This window comes from Podarcis tiliguerta, assembly GCF_965153285.1.
Source record: "Podarcis tiliguerta genome assembly, chromosome: 6".
Lineage (NCBI taxonomy): Eukaryota > Metazoa > Chordata > Lepidosauria > Squamata > Lacertidae > Podarcis > Podarcis tiliguerta.
In genome coordinates this window covers 41,194,120-41,209,371 of record NC_139539.1, presented here as the reverse complement: position 1 = coordinate 41,209,371, position 15,252 = coordinate 41,194,120, and the positions used below count along the sequence as shown (strand labels likewise).

Sequence of the window (15,252 nt, the reverse complement as noted above, 5' to 3'; positions counted from 1 at the left end):
CATAGTAGTGGTGCAGTAGGTAGCCACTGAACTTTGTGGTCTTGCAGGTGGGCTCTTTACATTGTAACACATAATACTTCACATACTTCAAAACATGACAAGCCAGCCCTGCTGTGTGGTTAAGTACCCTCTCTTGAGTGGGGTCTTGGACCTCTGCCCCCAAGTCCTCTTGAGTTTACCACTGAAACCTGGCTGAAAGTGGGGGGAACTAGAGGGGCATTAGCAAGGATGAATCAGTGGGGAGGGTTAATGTTTATTATGCACCCTGAAGCTGTGTCCTAATCTAATCCAATATCAACACTAAAGAGGCGGTACTGAGTAAACAACACATTGGATGGTGAAGGACTTTGACACATTCTTGGTGTGTGTGCTGTTATATTTCAACTCATATAGAAATGCAAGGACAAAAACATATCTATTTTGTTGCTTTTGGTTTTAAAAAATCTCATTTCACTTGTTTGAGCAGTTTAGTCGCACTGATGTGGAGAGGTCCAGAGAGGCCATGAGGCAAAGTGGTTAGACTGTTAGACTAGGACTGGGGAGATCCGGGTTCAAACCCTGACCCAGTCATGAAGCTCACTGGGTATCCTTGGGCCTGTTACAAGCCCTCCGCTTGACCTACCTAACAGGGTTGCTGTGAGTGTAAAACAGGGGGGAGATAAAAATGTACATTATCTTGAGTAACTCAGAGAACAGATTGGATATCAATGTAATTAATAGTAACCTAAATGCAATACCTGGAAAGCTTACTATCAACCTGAATCTGGACCACTTCACGGAGCAGGAGAACTGTGCAACTATGTGGTTCATATCAGTCCACCTTCTCATATCAGTGGCGGTTACACCCATCCACAATATATAGCATAATCCATTGTCTCCTATCAGAAGTGGATTTACGGGAGCACAACTGGTTCACCTGCACTGGGCACTGAAAGGAGAGGGCGCCACGGGGGGAGGGGCTGCAACAATGACTTAAAATGGAAGGCGAGAGGCTGGGGCCCCGAATTTTGGCATTCTACAGGGCGCTGCTGAAATTTGAAAGCTCCAAATCCACCGCTGCTCCTATGCTAACATGGAGGTGGACTTTTTCATTGCTTGTACCAGTGCTGTGGAATGCCAAATCAGTGAGCCAAATGAGCCAGTGCTGTGGAATGCCAAATCAGTGATTCTAGTAATTTGACATCAGCTGTGACTCTAGGCTTGCCATATGTCAGGAAAATTCCTGACGTGTCCTGATTTTGGGGTGTAAAAATGGCATCAAAGGGAATTTTGCCGAATTGGCAAAATGCCAGGGAAAACCTGGATGTATGGCACCACAATGGAAAAAGTATTGGAAACACCTCAAAATGCTTAAAATCACTAATTTCCTTAAAGAAGCTCAACAACTTTGTGGGCATCAGGAATTTTACTTTTTTGAAATATGGCAAGCCTATCTGATTCAATGCAAGGCAAGGCCTTCTTGAAATGTTGCTCAGTTCCTCATGAGCGCAAGGCATTTTCGTATCTGGCCTATTCACTTTCATGGCATGTGGGTTATGAGCAAGCTCTTCATTATTTAAAGGGTTAGGTTGTGGCAAGGGTGTGAGGAAGAATGAGCGAGTTCTCAAGAATGAGCAAGTGTCAGGGTGAGGTTTCTCTTAACAAGAAGATTGGTGCTGCCCAGCACTTAGAAGGAAGAAGAGACTGGACCAGATTGAATTGGAAGATGATGACAGCAAGTGGCTAACTGGACTCGTTTGTCAACCACTGTCAACCACTGAATGGGTGCTTCCGGAATAGGTGACAAAGAGAATAAACCGAAAGCTCTAATCTTATGCATATACACACACACCATGCCAAGAGAAGGAGGAAAATCTGCTAACTGGACTCAACCATTCATTTGTGATGGCAAGAAGCATTCCATGTTACTAAACAGAGAATGAATGGAGAGAAGAGCCATTCAACATAGGTATGACTCACCCTCTGCTGGTGATGAACAGACATAGCAAGTTGAAGAAAGAGGATCATTTTCTTGGGTTCCAAGTTCCTCAGTGTCAAATTAGCAGATGATTTCCAACTCAGTAGCTTCAAGCAAGAGTCTCCTTATGAACCTTTTTTTTTAAGTACAGAGCAGACAGACCATAATTTACATGCTAGAAGATGTTCAAGTTAAGGAGCCATTGATGCTGCAGGTCCCGTGGTAGTACTTTTCAAGTAAAGGCAGGGAGTGTAGTTATTTGCAGGGCTTGTTCCTGGTTTTGCATTTCCAGTTAGTGACCCATGTGCAAGTAAATGGGGGAGGGAGGGGCTTGTCTTTAAGCAAAACCTGTGAAAGGAAGGGTCCTTTAAGAGTACAGCTGTAGGGCTTTGATGCAGCAGCTGGAGAGCTTTGAGGTAAGTAGGTGACAAGCGTTACCTATTGATTCTGTTACTTTCTCTGCTGCACCAGTTCTGTACAAGGCAATTCTTCTGAAGGACTGGAGCAAATGCAGTCATATTGCAGGGCCCAACTGTGCTGTTGCTATTTGTTAATTAATATATCACTTAACTGTCAAGGAGGCTTCTAAGCAGTTTACAAGCATAAAGCCAGTTACAAAAAAATACGAGCACACAAAATTTAAAATGCCAAATGAAGCAATTTCATCAAAACATAAAAATAGCCATGCACGACTACAATATGCAATATAACAACCCGTTTAAAGAACACAACAATTAAAAAGGTTAAAACAGCAATTAAAACAGGAGGTTCGAGTCGCAATCAGAGGAATGCTTGTCTAAACAGGTGTGTCTTCCAGAGCCAGCAGAATGCCAATTCTGATGGGACTTCTCATATTTCAGCAGTGAGACCATTCCACCACCCTGGTACTACCAGTGAAAAAGTCCACCTCCAAGTTAGCATAGGAGACAATGGGTTAATGTTGTGTGTTCTGGCTGGTAGGTAAGGTATACATAGTACTTAGTTACTGCTTCCAGCAAGACATGTTGTGGCATCATCAGAATTATGGTTCCTAATGACTTAAAGTCCACCACTGTGTGGAAATGTTGATGCACAAAGCTACGTCCATGGTTGTCAGAATATTTCTGCAGCTCATGAATGAACTGAACATTCCTCTTCTTAGTGTTTGATGTTGCTGTTGTTAACTAAATTTGATGTTAATGTTTATTGGAAAACAATAAAAATCAGCTTGTTTTTAAAAAGGCATGAATATTTATATGTGAATGACCACATGGAGACAGATTTGCAATTGTTTAGTTAAATATTTTGGCTTCTGCCTTTCTCAGCAACATCATAGGAATTGCAAGATGATAGTTTTAGAGCACTCGTATTTTCATATATATTTAGTGTTTGACAATACCCTCCTAGGATCTCAAACCTACTTGGTTGCTTTTAAGATTTATTTATTTTTTTTACTAAATTTGCATACTGTTCTTCATCTGTACATTTCAGGGTGGCTCACAACATAAAAAATACAATATAAAAAACATGGCATAAATAATAAAAATAAGAACAAAAACAAATCAAGAATTCCCCACTCCCACAACACATTTAAAAGGGTATTGGATGGTAATCAGCTAAAGGCCTTCTTGAAGAGGAACATTTTCACCTGATGCCTAAAGGCGCCAGGTGAACCTCTCTAGCAAGAGCATCAGCACTGGATTTTGTAACTAAAAGGTGGCTATTGCCACCTTGTGGACATAGTCATTTTCACCCTTAGATACACAAACTTCACCGAATCTAGCTTTCAGCCTTGCAATGCTCTGTGTGTGCATGGTGTTTTTATTCCCTTGAGATCATGCTTTATGAAGGCTTGTGATGAACATAGATTGGATTAACCCTTTCCCTTCCTTGGTCCCCATATCCTGCCATTCCAGTTTTTCACTATCTTGGGCCATTTCACACATTACAACTACAACTAATCACACATTACAACTACAACTAATCCAGAATGCAGCAGCTAGACTGGTGACTGGGAGCGGCCGCCGAGACCGCATAACACCAGTCTTGAAAGACCTACATTGGCTCCCAGTATGTTTCCGAGCACAATTCAAAGTGCTGGTGTTGACTTTTAAAGCCCTAAACGGCCTCGGCCCAGTACACCTGAAGGAGCGTCTCCATTCCCATTGTTCCACCCGGACACTGAGGTCCAGCGTCGAGGGCCTTCTGGCGGTTCTCTCACTGAGAGAAGCCAAGTTACAGGGAACCAGGCAGAGGGCCTTCTCAGTAGTGGCACCTGCCCTGTAGAACACCCTGCCACCAGATGTCAAAAACAACTACCATTATAAGACATCAGAAGGCAGTTCTGCTTAGGGAAGCTTTTAATGTTTGATGCACTATTGTATTTTAATATTTTGTTGGAAGCTGCCCAGAGTGGCTGGGTATAAATTATTATTACTATTATTATTATTACATCATAGCAAACCTGAGTCTACCATCAGTGTACACTCAGCAGGAAGTGCCAACCTATTCTGGATATCATGACAAATATGCTCCTACAAATCCAAGTGTGTAAGTCACACATTACACACACATGCACACACACAGTGTGAAGAAACTCCTAAATCAGCCCATTCCTACATAGAAACAATTTCCTAAACCTCAGACTTTTTGCTGATCTCAGTTCTGCTACTTTGGTCAATTTAAAGCTCCTTCTATATTATAGAATCATAGAACTGTCCAGTTGGAAGGGACCCCAAGGGTTATCTTGTCTCAACCTTTCCTCTAAGTAGCTCAAGAAGGCATACATGCATCTCCCACCCACCCCCCTCTCCTTTTATCCTCACAACAATCCCAGTGAGGTAGGTTAGGCGGAGAGGCAGTGACTAGCTCAAGGTCGCCCAGTGAGCTTCCTGACCGAGTGGGGATTAGAACCCTGCTCTCCCAGCTCCTAGTCTTGACACTTGGACCACTGTACCAAACTGGTTCTAAGTTTAACATGCCTTCAAGAGGACTTAAGAGTTATTGGCACATTTTGTAGCATTTCATTTGGCTTAACTAGCAGATTCATTGTTTTCCCCACCTCTTCAGAGGCAGTGCTCACAACATGACTGCCACAAGGAGACTGAACTGCTTCTTCTTTGATATGATCAGAGATGGGCAGGTTAGTGGAGAGGAGAAAAGTGAACAACATGGTATTGGAAGTGGCATGCCTAGGAAGAGAGTCATAGAGGACAGGACACATTTTTATCCCACTTATCCATGTTAAAGCCATCTGGGCAGTTGGGATATATGCACAGGGAAAGCAAGGCCTAGCTGAAGGTCCTACACAACCAATCAATTGGTGGGAGGGAAGGAACAAATGGAACCAATCTTAATAACACACTCATTATGAACCAGCCTTTGTTTAATACTAAATAAGCTGTTGCACCGATTCCCAAATACTAGTTTTTATATAGTATATTGTATAGTATTTAAGTGTTTTTCTACAGGCAATGCACAGTAACACTGCACAGCTCTGAAACCACCAGTTGCCCCCATTCTTCCATTACAGGCGCTATATATATCAATAGTCCAGACAACAGGAAGGTAGCTTGCAAAGTATTTATTACTTTTACAGATTAGTTGGAAATTGTTTTATTATATACAGAAATATAACTTTAAATATAAAATCCCAATGAGATACAATCAAATTCACTTAAATCTGTATAAAGTGAAAGGTTATCTGGCTCTTAACTTTGCCTTCCTAAAACAATATAAAAATAAAATTCTGATCAATTACGGTTTTGATTTAAAGTTTTAGAAGTAGTGGGTTTTCATGAAAAAAACGAGCTGAAAGACATACTTCATTGCCACATTTAGCACCATTAAATGTTTCTAAAGAAAGAGAATGGACTAATTCTATTTCAGGAAGTCTGCTGTCCTGTTTTTATGGCTTCAAATTGAGAACTAGAATCTCCTTTCTACCCAGTATTCTGCAGGTGACTAGTAAAAAACAGTAATTAAAATAGTATCAAATTGGGAAGATTTTCTATTTTCAGTGTAATCATTAATCTATAGAAAGATGATCCTGCCACTTTGTAATGAGCTGAACACAGGGAGATGGGAGATCCACTTTGCTAGAGAAAAGGGGGAGGCTACACATATTGCTAGCATCTATTCTCATATTACCTCCAAATGAATGCAGCCCTTAAAAGAGAAAGATTCCCTTGCCCCTCCTTATTTAGCCTAATCCAGAGTTCAGATTTTACTTAGTCCCAGGGAAATGTATACAGGATTGCAGTCATAGCACAGATCCAGATTGATTAATGAAATTCTACAGCAGGCCATTGCTGACAACTCAACCTGCTTAAAAAATACCACTTCAAAATAAGCATTGTCTAAAATAAAGCATACTGTGAATGAAAGCTATCAAAAATCAGAAACACCTCCCTCCATGTGTATTGTATTGATTTATTTTTGTAAAGAGAACTGCTTATCCAATTAGAATTTACAACTGAAAAAGTTCAGGGTATAAATAGGGCAAAATGGTTCCAATTAATGTTTGTGTGGCTTTAAATTAGAAGGAAGAGAGCACTATTTTTAGTTGTACTATTAAGAGTAGCATACCAAGCTTTACTACAAAATCTCTGGACTCTGAACTATTTTATCTAGGCCATGAAGTCATTGTTTGTAATACAAACATGCATCCAACTCTTGGTAACGCAAACAGAATTTTTGACCAATAGCTACATAACGTGATGCATCCCAAATCACATGAATGCATTAAGAATTAGCTGCTGAATTAGACTTACAACCAGTTATGATGCTATTGTGAACAATTGCATTAATACTGATTTTTTGTAAACATCATAGCTGATGGGAATTACAAATTGTTAATGACTAAATCCTATTTACTATGAGTGTAGATATATCTGTGTACTAGAGCAGAGACTAATCAAATTAACATCTTGCTTTATTCTTTTCACAGTGCTCAGCTGATTATAGGTGCCTGTATGAATTGGGGTTGTAGCCAAAGGAATGCTATGTCACAGTCCCATCAGTGTAAGAATTTCCACTTGTGCCAATGATACTGCCCCCTAAATCTGTTGTAGGTGTTCTTCCAACCCTTGGGGATGGAATTAGGTGCAGGTGGGGGAGGAGGGGGGGGGAAATCCTATTATATAAGTAGAATTCCTTGCACTAACAGGATGTGTTAGCTGGGCACTGTCCAAGAAGTATAAGCAGAACTGTCTTAGAATTTAAGCAATCCATTCTTAAGAGTGACACTACAGTTACCTTCTTTCAGCAGCCTAAATTCAGGTTGTTGATCATAAGAGACAAGTATGGTACAGTTTGAGAGGCAGATTATTGCAAATGACTTGGAACAAGCAAATACTTTAAAACTAAAGATGTAACAAACATGTATCATTCTTGTCTTTTTGAACATTAGAGACTGTATGAGAAATACATACATATAGGATGGGTAATGTTTGATTCAAGAATGATATACAGTGGAACCTCGGGTTGCGAACGGGATCCGTATGGGAGGCACGTTCGCAACCCACAGCGCCGCGTCTGCGCACACATGGGTTGCGATTCAGTGCTTTTGTGCATTCGTGAGTGCCGAAACCCGGAAGTAACCCGCTCCGGTACTTCCGGGTTTGGCGCGGTGCGCAAACCGAATTCACGTAACCTGAAGCGTCTGCAACCCGAGGTACCACTGTACTATTATAAGATTTGCAATTTCTATTATACACAAGCTCTAAATAAAAAAGAATAGACTGAAATATGCAAACTTTAAATCAGAACTGCATTGATGGGTTCCGAACCCAATAAATATACTTCAAAATATTTTCCCTTTTAAAAAGTGCAAAAAATCCACACTCATACATTTGTCTGTTTTATATGTGAGAGAGCACTCTTTGCACATGCAGAGAGAAGCATCTCTGGATTGGCTTCTGCCAAAGCAGATACACTTGGCTTTAGAAGGGAACAGTTATGCACTAATCATGCCTGATGATACCAAATGGAGCCTGCATCCATACACATACAGCATTATCTGTTGCAGAGTACTGAGATGCAGCATTAAATTACTACTGCCCCCCAACTTTTACATCATGTAGGCAGCTGCCATTTTAATAAGAAGCTCATGTGTCATTAAAATGCATTACCCTTTTATTTTTATACTTTATTAAGGTGCTAGAAAACATAATTTCACAACATTTCCTGGAGTCTATTAAATATTCGCTGCCTGTGCTCCATTGTTAAGCAATATCCAATAGCAGCCTCGGTTTCTTGAATTCGTTTATGGAACCGGCACCCATCACGTGCAAATTCTTCCCAGGGTCCTTTCCGATCTTCCTCATTGCTCACATAATACTCAGTAACTTCTTCAAGGAAGGTCACCTACATGAGACAAAGTTAGATCAAATAATCAACTTGCATTTAAATAGCATCTATTTTAATTCTACATTTGTTTTTAAAGCACAGTAAAGGAAAAACATAAATACGCAGTTACCAAGTATTTATCACCTAGGTGAGAGGACTAAACTGTGACATTTGTGCAATACATTTTATTCATTTTCATGTGTATTAAAGAAATCAGTGCTTGTGGGTTAAGGGGCACAATGGATAGCAGCCATGAACAATACTGAACCGCTGGCCTGCTGTTTTAATTAGGCTTGCCGGGCCTTTCCATTTGATCCACAAGGCCATTTTGGCCAAGCCACACCTACCCAACTTGCAGATAGTTATGAAGGAAGTTTCCAGACGTCATATGATGGAAGTCAGCAAAGCTCACATTTAAATTCTGATGTGTTATGAAATCTTTCCCCAGCTTGACAAAAATGCACTCACAGTACTATAGATGAACACACAGAAGCAATCTCGAATGTCGGTCTCCTTCCAAGGCCAGTATGAATCAACTGTGTCAGAAGAGACCATTTATTAAAAACATTTACGACTACAGTGGTACCTCGGTTTATGAACTTATCCGTTTCAGAAGTCCATTCTTAAACCAAGGCCATTCTTAAACCAAGGCCGCTTTCCCTAGTGAGGCCTCCCGTCGCTGGTGCCCTTCCACTGTTCGGCTTCTGTTCGTAAACCAAGGTAAAGTGCACTAATGGGAACACTACTTCCAGTTTTGTGTAGTTTGTATACCAAATAGTTTGTAAACAGGGCTGTTTTTAAACAGAGGTACTACTGTGTATGGCTGTCCAAGATACATCAAAGGGATCAGTCTATTATTATGAACTGCTGTGCAGACTAGGGCTTTTTCATCTTGCTAAGCAATGTCTTTTTCTTCCCATTCTGATAAATATTTTTTATTAATCTGAAAGGTTTTTACTTTACTGTGACCATTTAACTAGACCTAATAACATTATTACCCTAGTGTTATTGTGGATTTCTCTCTAAGGACTAACATGGCTGCTTGCCCTTTCCCCTTTCTCTTTAAACAGCACTGCAAACATTGCTTGTTAAGCAGTCTTAATCAACTATTACTTAGGCAATTTTACAGCTAGAAATCATGAATGTAATACTTGAATTCCTTAATCTGTCAAGATTAGAGCATGTAATACACACCCATACATATTTTATAATATCAGGTCCCTTAAAGTTTATAATAATCTTCATTCAAAAAGTGAGACACAAGAATCCTAGATAGTTACATCAGCTTCTGCCTCTGCTTTATGCTTTCTTGCCATTTACATCATTCCAAGGTATCCTCCAGGGCACCATTACCAGGTCATGTAACATTAAGGTATATATTGCACACAGATCTACTGTATCACTAGAAAGAAATACACAAGGGGGTTGAATTTGTTTTGAGAGAAGTCACTGTGAGCGATTTACAGGGAAGGTTGAGTTAAAATGTGTAATTTCACCACTCCAGGGATTTCTGAAATTCTATGTTTGGTTAACAGAAAGGTAATCCATGTATATCTAGACACCATGAATTATTATGCATATTTTTTGTTAAACATCCCTTAGTTCCTAACTGTACTGCAATCCTTAATATCAAAGTTCAGCTGGGCAAGGCAATCCCAACCTTGGCTCAGAACAGAAGTGGAAGGGACAGACAAGCTGTTATGACAAGCTGGTGTTGCATTCATGCCTAAATCAGTCAAATGCTGTCATGTGACAGCCCTTCAACCCCTCTCTGTAGCCAGAATGCCATTTTGGGGCTTTCTGAATGTCACCACTGGCAGAGATGCTGAAGGTGGGTGAAACAAGGAGTGCCATGCCAGGAGGGTTAGCTGAAGAGATGTCTCCACCCAGTCCAACATCCTCCACCCACCCAAGCCAGCCACAAAGGGGGCTTGGATTGCAGCCTATGACACCCACAACATAAATCTCTCAGGACACTGACATTAATGCAAACCAAAGCTCAAGTAGCACATCAGGGTCATAGAGTTTTACTTAAATTGTGCAGATTTTAGAAATGGCTTATTAACCACTTTATCATTCTCATGTTATTGCATAGTCTACCTATATTTTCAAAGAATCGTAGATTTGTAAAGTTGGAAGGGACGAGGAGGTCATCTAGTCCAACCCCCTCGCTTTATAACAGGAGTCAGAAAAAACAAGTGTAGGCTGCAAAACTAGGCCTGGGAAGACTGGGTTGATCACTCTCTCTGTGTGTAACCTATCATACAGGATAATATAAATGAAATATAATATAAATTAGGAGGAACCATGCACTGGAGCTACTTGGAGAAAAAGAAGGATTAAAAACTAAAAGTTATAGCCATTGCCTAGAATAGAATTTTGATCTAATTATAAATACTCCCTTTTAAATAAAGAAAACAACAGAAGTTTTGTGATAATTATCTTGATTTTGTTGTAACTGTACAATGAATTTTAAGGTAAAACATCATGGGGAATGCATAAACAAATAGCAACACAACTAAATGAATGGAAAGTTCCAGCTTGTCCTAGCTTAAGGCCACTTGCCCTATTCCTAAATAGAGTAAGTTTCCTGATTTAAAAACACACAATGTATTTGTCAGTTCTGAAGACCCTGAAAGTGTTTATTCTGCTGCAATTACATGCACCTGCTAGTTATTTTGCTGAGCAGCACAAATAACTACAGCAAAACAGACCGTTTCAAACATGACTACACAGATGGATACTGCATTCTAATGTGTCATGGAAGAGTTCTCCTTTCTGAGGTTTCTACATTGAACAGTGCTAAGTTTAAGAGGATTAACAATAATTTTGCACTACAGCATTCTCCTAGGAAAGCTAGGTGTGACAGAACAACATTAAACAAACAAAGCATGAGTCAAGTAATTGTATTAAATTCCTCAGAAAGCCATGGCAGCTAATCATTGTTAGCCCAAACAGACTGGAGGCTTGAAAGAACAGATTGGTGCACAAGGAGGCCCACACTTGCACTACTTCAAAGCATTTCTAGCTTTGTTTCACATAAATCAATGGGGTTTATCAAGGGAAGGCGGGGAGAGAATGGAGTCTAGGATAAAACAGAGTGGCTGAATTGTGACTGAAAGTAGAGGGTGCACAACTCCTGCCAGTCACATGGAGCCTGTCACCCATGAGTCAACTCCCCATTCTTACAGAATCTACAATATGATACAATGCAATGAAGGGAAGGGAAGTTCTGAAATGCAAGGCAAGTACAGAAGTGGAAATAGTAAGACAAGTAAGCATAAATCACTTTGAAACAAATTTAACCCCTTCATGTGCAGCTTTGTAATTTTAGTACTAACTTGCATTGTTGGTGTAATGCTAGCTTTGGAGGAAATCTCCATTCTTCTAAGAAACATGGTATAACGTGTATCACATGCCCCAATACATACAGTGCTCCCAAATGTGATTTCACAATGTGTGCTGCAAGTGGAAGGGAAAGACAAATTCTTGCAAGGCATCTTACATTCTTATTCCAGCCACAGGATTAATTAATCTACAAAGCAGTTCTATGGAAATTTATCCTGGCCCCATGATAGCCAATTTGTGATACCCAACTTGATACTCTATTTTAAGCTCAGTCCTGGGCAAAAAAAAGAGTGTACTATTTTAGGAACAGTAATTTCAAAAAAGTAGAAAGAACAAGTCAGCTATGCCAGGAATTACCACAGTGTGACACCATAACTTTAGTAATTTAGGTCATAGTTCAGTAATGGGGAACTTGCGCCTCTACAGATATCATTCAACTACCACTCCATCATCCCTGACTTCTAGCCAAGCTGGTTGGGGCTGATGAGAGTTGTAGTCCAAAACATATGGAAGGCCAGTTTCTCTATTACCCTTGTAGGCCTCCCAGAACTTACTTTGGTATAGAATCATAGTATTGTAGGGCTGGAAGGGACCCTGAGGGTTATCTAGTACAACCCCCTACAGCCATATGTTTAGCTCTGTGGTAAGCCACTCTACAGGTCAATCGGGAAGGATACACATATATATTTAAATGGCACCTCCTGCTTGCATAATAAACCAATGTAAAACATACCTTTTTCTTCTTCTTACACTTTCCTCTAGAAAGGACACCATGCTTCACATTTTCCGTAACCTCAGTGTCTCTGTTATCGATCAGGTGCACTTGACAGCTAAGTAAGATGCTACATTGAGAGGGTCCAAGGCCTGTCCCTGTCGGTCCTTTCAAGCCACTTTTCCCTTTCTTTTCTGCAGTCTGAAACTGTGCCTTGAAGTTGAAAGGGTTGTAAGGATCCTCAGCGTTACAGAAAGAGTTCCACAATTTCAAGTTTTCCGATTCATCCACGCTGCTGGACTCCCACTCATCTTCCTCCCAGGAACTTTCAGTCCACGAGGAAGTATCCTCCACCTCCTCTGACTCAACAGGAGGCGCTTCCTCGGGTGTGTTCCCAGCAGTTCGAACAGCTGCTGTGAAATTCCGAGGATCGTAAGGATCCAGGCTACAAAAGGAGTTCCACAAGTGAATGTTTTCCCCATCCTGGCTGGCGGCATCGGATTCGGAAAGGGAGCCTTCGCTGTCAAACCCGTCATCGTCGTCGTCTTCATCCTCTTCACCGCCCGAGCCTTCTTCCTCCCCATCGCTCTCCTCCCCACTGCAAGCACCCCCTAGGATGTAATCGATCAATTTGTTAGGACACGCAGGCCTAGTCACCGCAGGGATATCTTGCTCTATGTCCGAGTCCGAGTCCGAGTCGGACGGGGCCTCGGAAAGACCGTCCTCCCCGCACGGATCCCCCGCACCAGGACGCCCGCAGGCATCCCCGGAGCCTGGGTGCTCCTGAGCTTCCTCCTCACGGCCATCCGCAGGCAACGAGTCTTTCGGGGCCCAGGAGTCCCGCTGCTGCTGCTGCTCCTCTACCTCCAAGCTATAGTAGCCGCCGTCGGGGTCCTGCGCGCCGAGCCCGGCCTTGCTCCCACGCAGATGCACCTGCTGGAGGATCTCGGGGAGCTTGGAGAGCGCGGAGCGGGGCTCGGGCAGCTCTTCCCAAGCAGCGCTGAGAGGGCCCGGCAGCGAGCCCTTGTCTGCAGCGCCGAGCACGTAGGTGGAGGAGGAGGAGGCGACCAGGCGCAGCTGGTGCTGGACTGCGATCAGCGGCGGCAGCCCTGTGGCGTGGGCCTCGGACTGGAGCCAGAAGAGCGGAGCGGCCTGGCCCGGCACGAGGCGCTGCAGCAGCTGCGAGAAGAGCCGCAGCAGCGAGAACGGGGCGTCGGCCTCCGGTTGCGGCGGCAAGGCGGTCGGGCGAGTGCCGAGGCGAGGGGCCGCCTGCTCCCGCTCCCTGCTCGGCTCCATGGTGACGGGTGCGCCCAGGGCTGCTCACCTCAGCGCTTCAGCCCCGCGTCGCCCGGCCGCTCCGGAGGCCTTTCGGGGATGGCTGAGGACGCGGCGGTGGCTTCTCCCCGGCTTGGGCCACGCCATGTTCCGTCCCGGCGGAGACCGGCGGCCGCTTTCGGGCTGGATGGGAGTCGCTGGTTTGAAGCGAGAGGAACAAGATGGCGGCGAGAGAAGGGCGCAGCAGTTAGGCCGCTGGGCGGGAAGACCCCTCCTTTACCGAGCGCAGGCGCACACGCAGCCCCCCTCAGCAAGCGCGGAAGCGAAAGAAGCGTCTCTTCTTGTCACCTGAAAAGGGAAGATTAAAGGCCGGGTGGCGCTTCGAGTAACATCCGGGGAAGCTAGATAGCAGTCGGCTGCTCGCGATTGGTTCCCTGCACACTCGCGGCCCCGCCTCCCTCGAGGGAGAGCGAGAGAGCGCACTTTGGTGACTGAACACTGGCGCAGGCGGGCGATTGCATCAGCCGGTTGCTCTTCTAAATTATTAGAGGGTTATAGAAACATTCAGCAACGTTTTGTTTTTTAAAGGCGCTTCATACCTGTTGAGGTGCAGCTTATTAGCCAAGTTCCATTCAAAAGAAATGAAGATCAAGGAGGAAGAGGAAACATCTCCCAGTTACTTACCTCAGAAATCATACTATTTAGCAGCCTTCTCCAACTCTCCAACTCTCCACCCTCCAGATGTTTCTGCACTACAGACCATGTCATTCCCTAAACGTCAGCCATGCTGGCCGGGGCTGATAGAAGTTGTAGTCCAAAATATCTGGAGGGCAACAGCTCGTGGGAGGCTCCCTCATATGTTCATAGCAAACTTATTCTCCAGGGATGGTGCCTTCTGTAGCCAAAAACGGTACCATCCACACACAAGGTCCAAGGTAACAGCAGACCTCAAAACCCCAAGGTTTTCAGAAGTACATAAAACCAGCCCAATGCAATGCTGGGACTGGGATAGAAAATATGAGGTGGGATGATGTTGTAGAGTATCTTGGCTGGTGGGTAATAGGAGCACCCCACACTGCAAGTGTGGCCAGATACAGAAGACAAGCTGCCCCTGCTAAAATTCCTTCTACACAGTTGTCACAGCTGCAAAGCCTCTGTCCTCTTTTGCATTTGGTCCCGCTAACTGCAATGTTTGGTTTATGTCCAACTTGTTCCCAAGATTTCAAAACATCTTACTTAGGAAGCACTGTCTGCTAATAACTGGTGGTGAACTGCCTGTGTCTAGCCAGGCTTCCCCCCTCTCTGTATGAACAGCAGAAAGAAGTCAAAGCGAAACAAAAAAATGTAGAAAAGTACACTTAAGGGCAGCACAAATATAAGGCTGCTCTGCAAACAATGATAACATACGGGTAGCTACCCCGCCAAAGGTCAGTTACGCAAGAGGAGCTAATAGAGATAAGATGACCTTGTCGCAGTGCTAAGGAGCATAAATACTATGATGCATCAGACTAAAGGTCCTTCCAATACAGCATTCTGTTTCCACTAGTTTGCATTTGAAAAGCTCACAAGCAGGAGGTGAAGGAAACAGCCTTCCCTTGGTGCCTATTGCTAATACAGTGGTACCTTGGGTTAC

At 43.1% G+C, this 15,252-nt stretch overlaps 1 protein-coding gene across 1 annotated transcript; it reads right to left on the bottom strand.

Annotated features, from left to right (window-relative positions):
* Positions 1 to 5,504: 5,504 nt before the first annotated feature.
* Positions 5,505 to 14,096, bottom strand: PPP1R15B (protein phosphatase 1 regulatory subunit 15B). Its single transcript, XM_083445567.1, has 2 exons — positions 12,366 to 14,096; positions 5,505 to 8,302 (listed from the first exon to the last, which is right to left on the bottom strand). Exons 1-2 carry the CDS (start codon positions 13,638 to 13,640, stop codon positions 8,111 to 8,113), a joined length of 1,467 nt encoding a protein of 488 aa, XP_083301693.1. The 5' UTR covers positions 13,641 to 14,096; the 3' UTR covers positions 5,505 to 8,110.
* Between the last annotated feature and the right edge of the window lie 1,156 nt (positions 14,097 to 15,252).

Bases quoted from the DNA above. Each gene is read 5' to 3' on its own strand.
- PPP1R15B (XM_083445567.1), bottom strand. From the start codon at position 13,640: ATGGAGCCGAGCAGGGAGCGGGAGCAGGCGGCCCCTCGCCTCGGCACT. The intron at 8,303-12,365 runs GTATGTTTTACA...TGTCTCATGTAG, and splicing joins AGTGTAAGAAGAAGAAAAAG to GTGACCTTCCTTGAAGAAGT.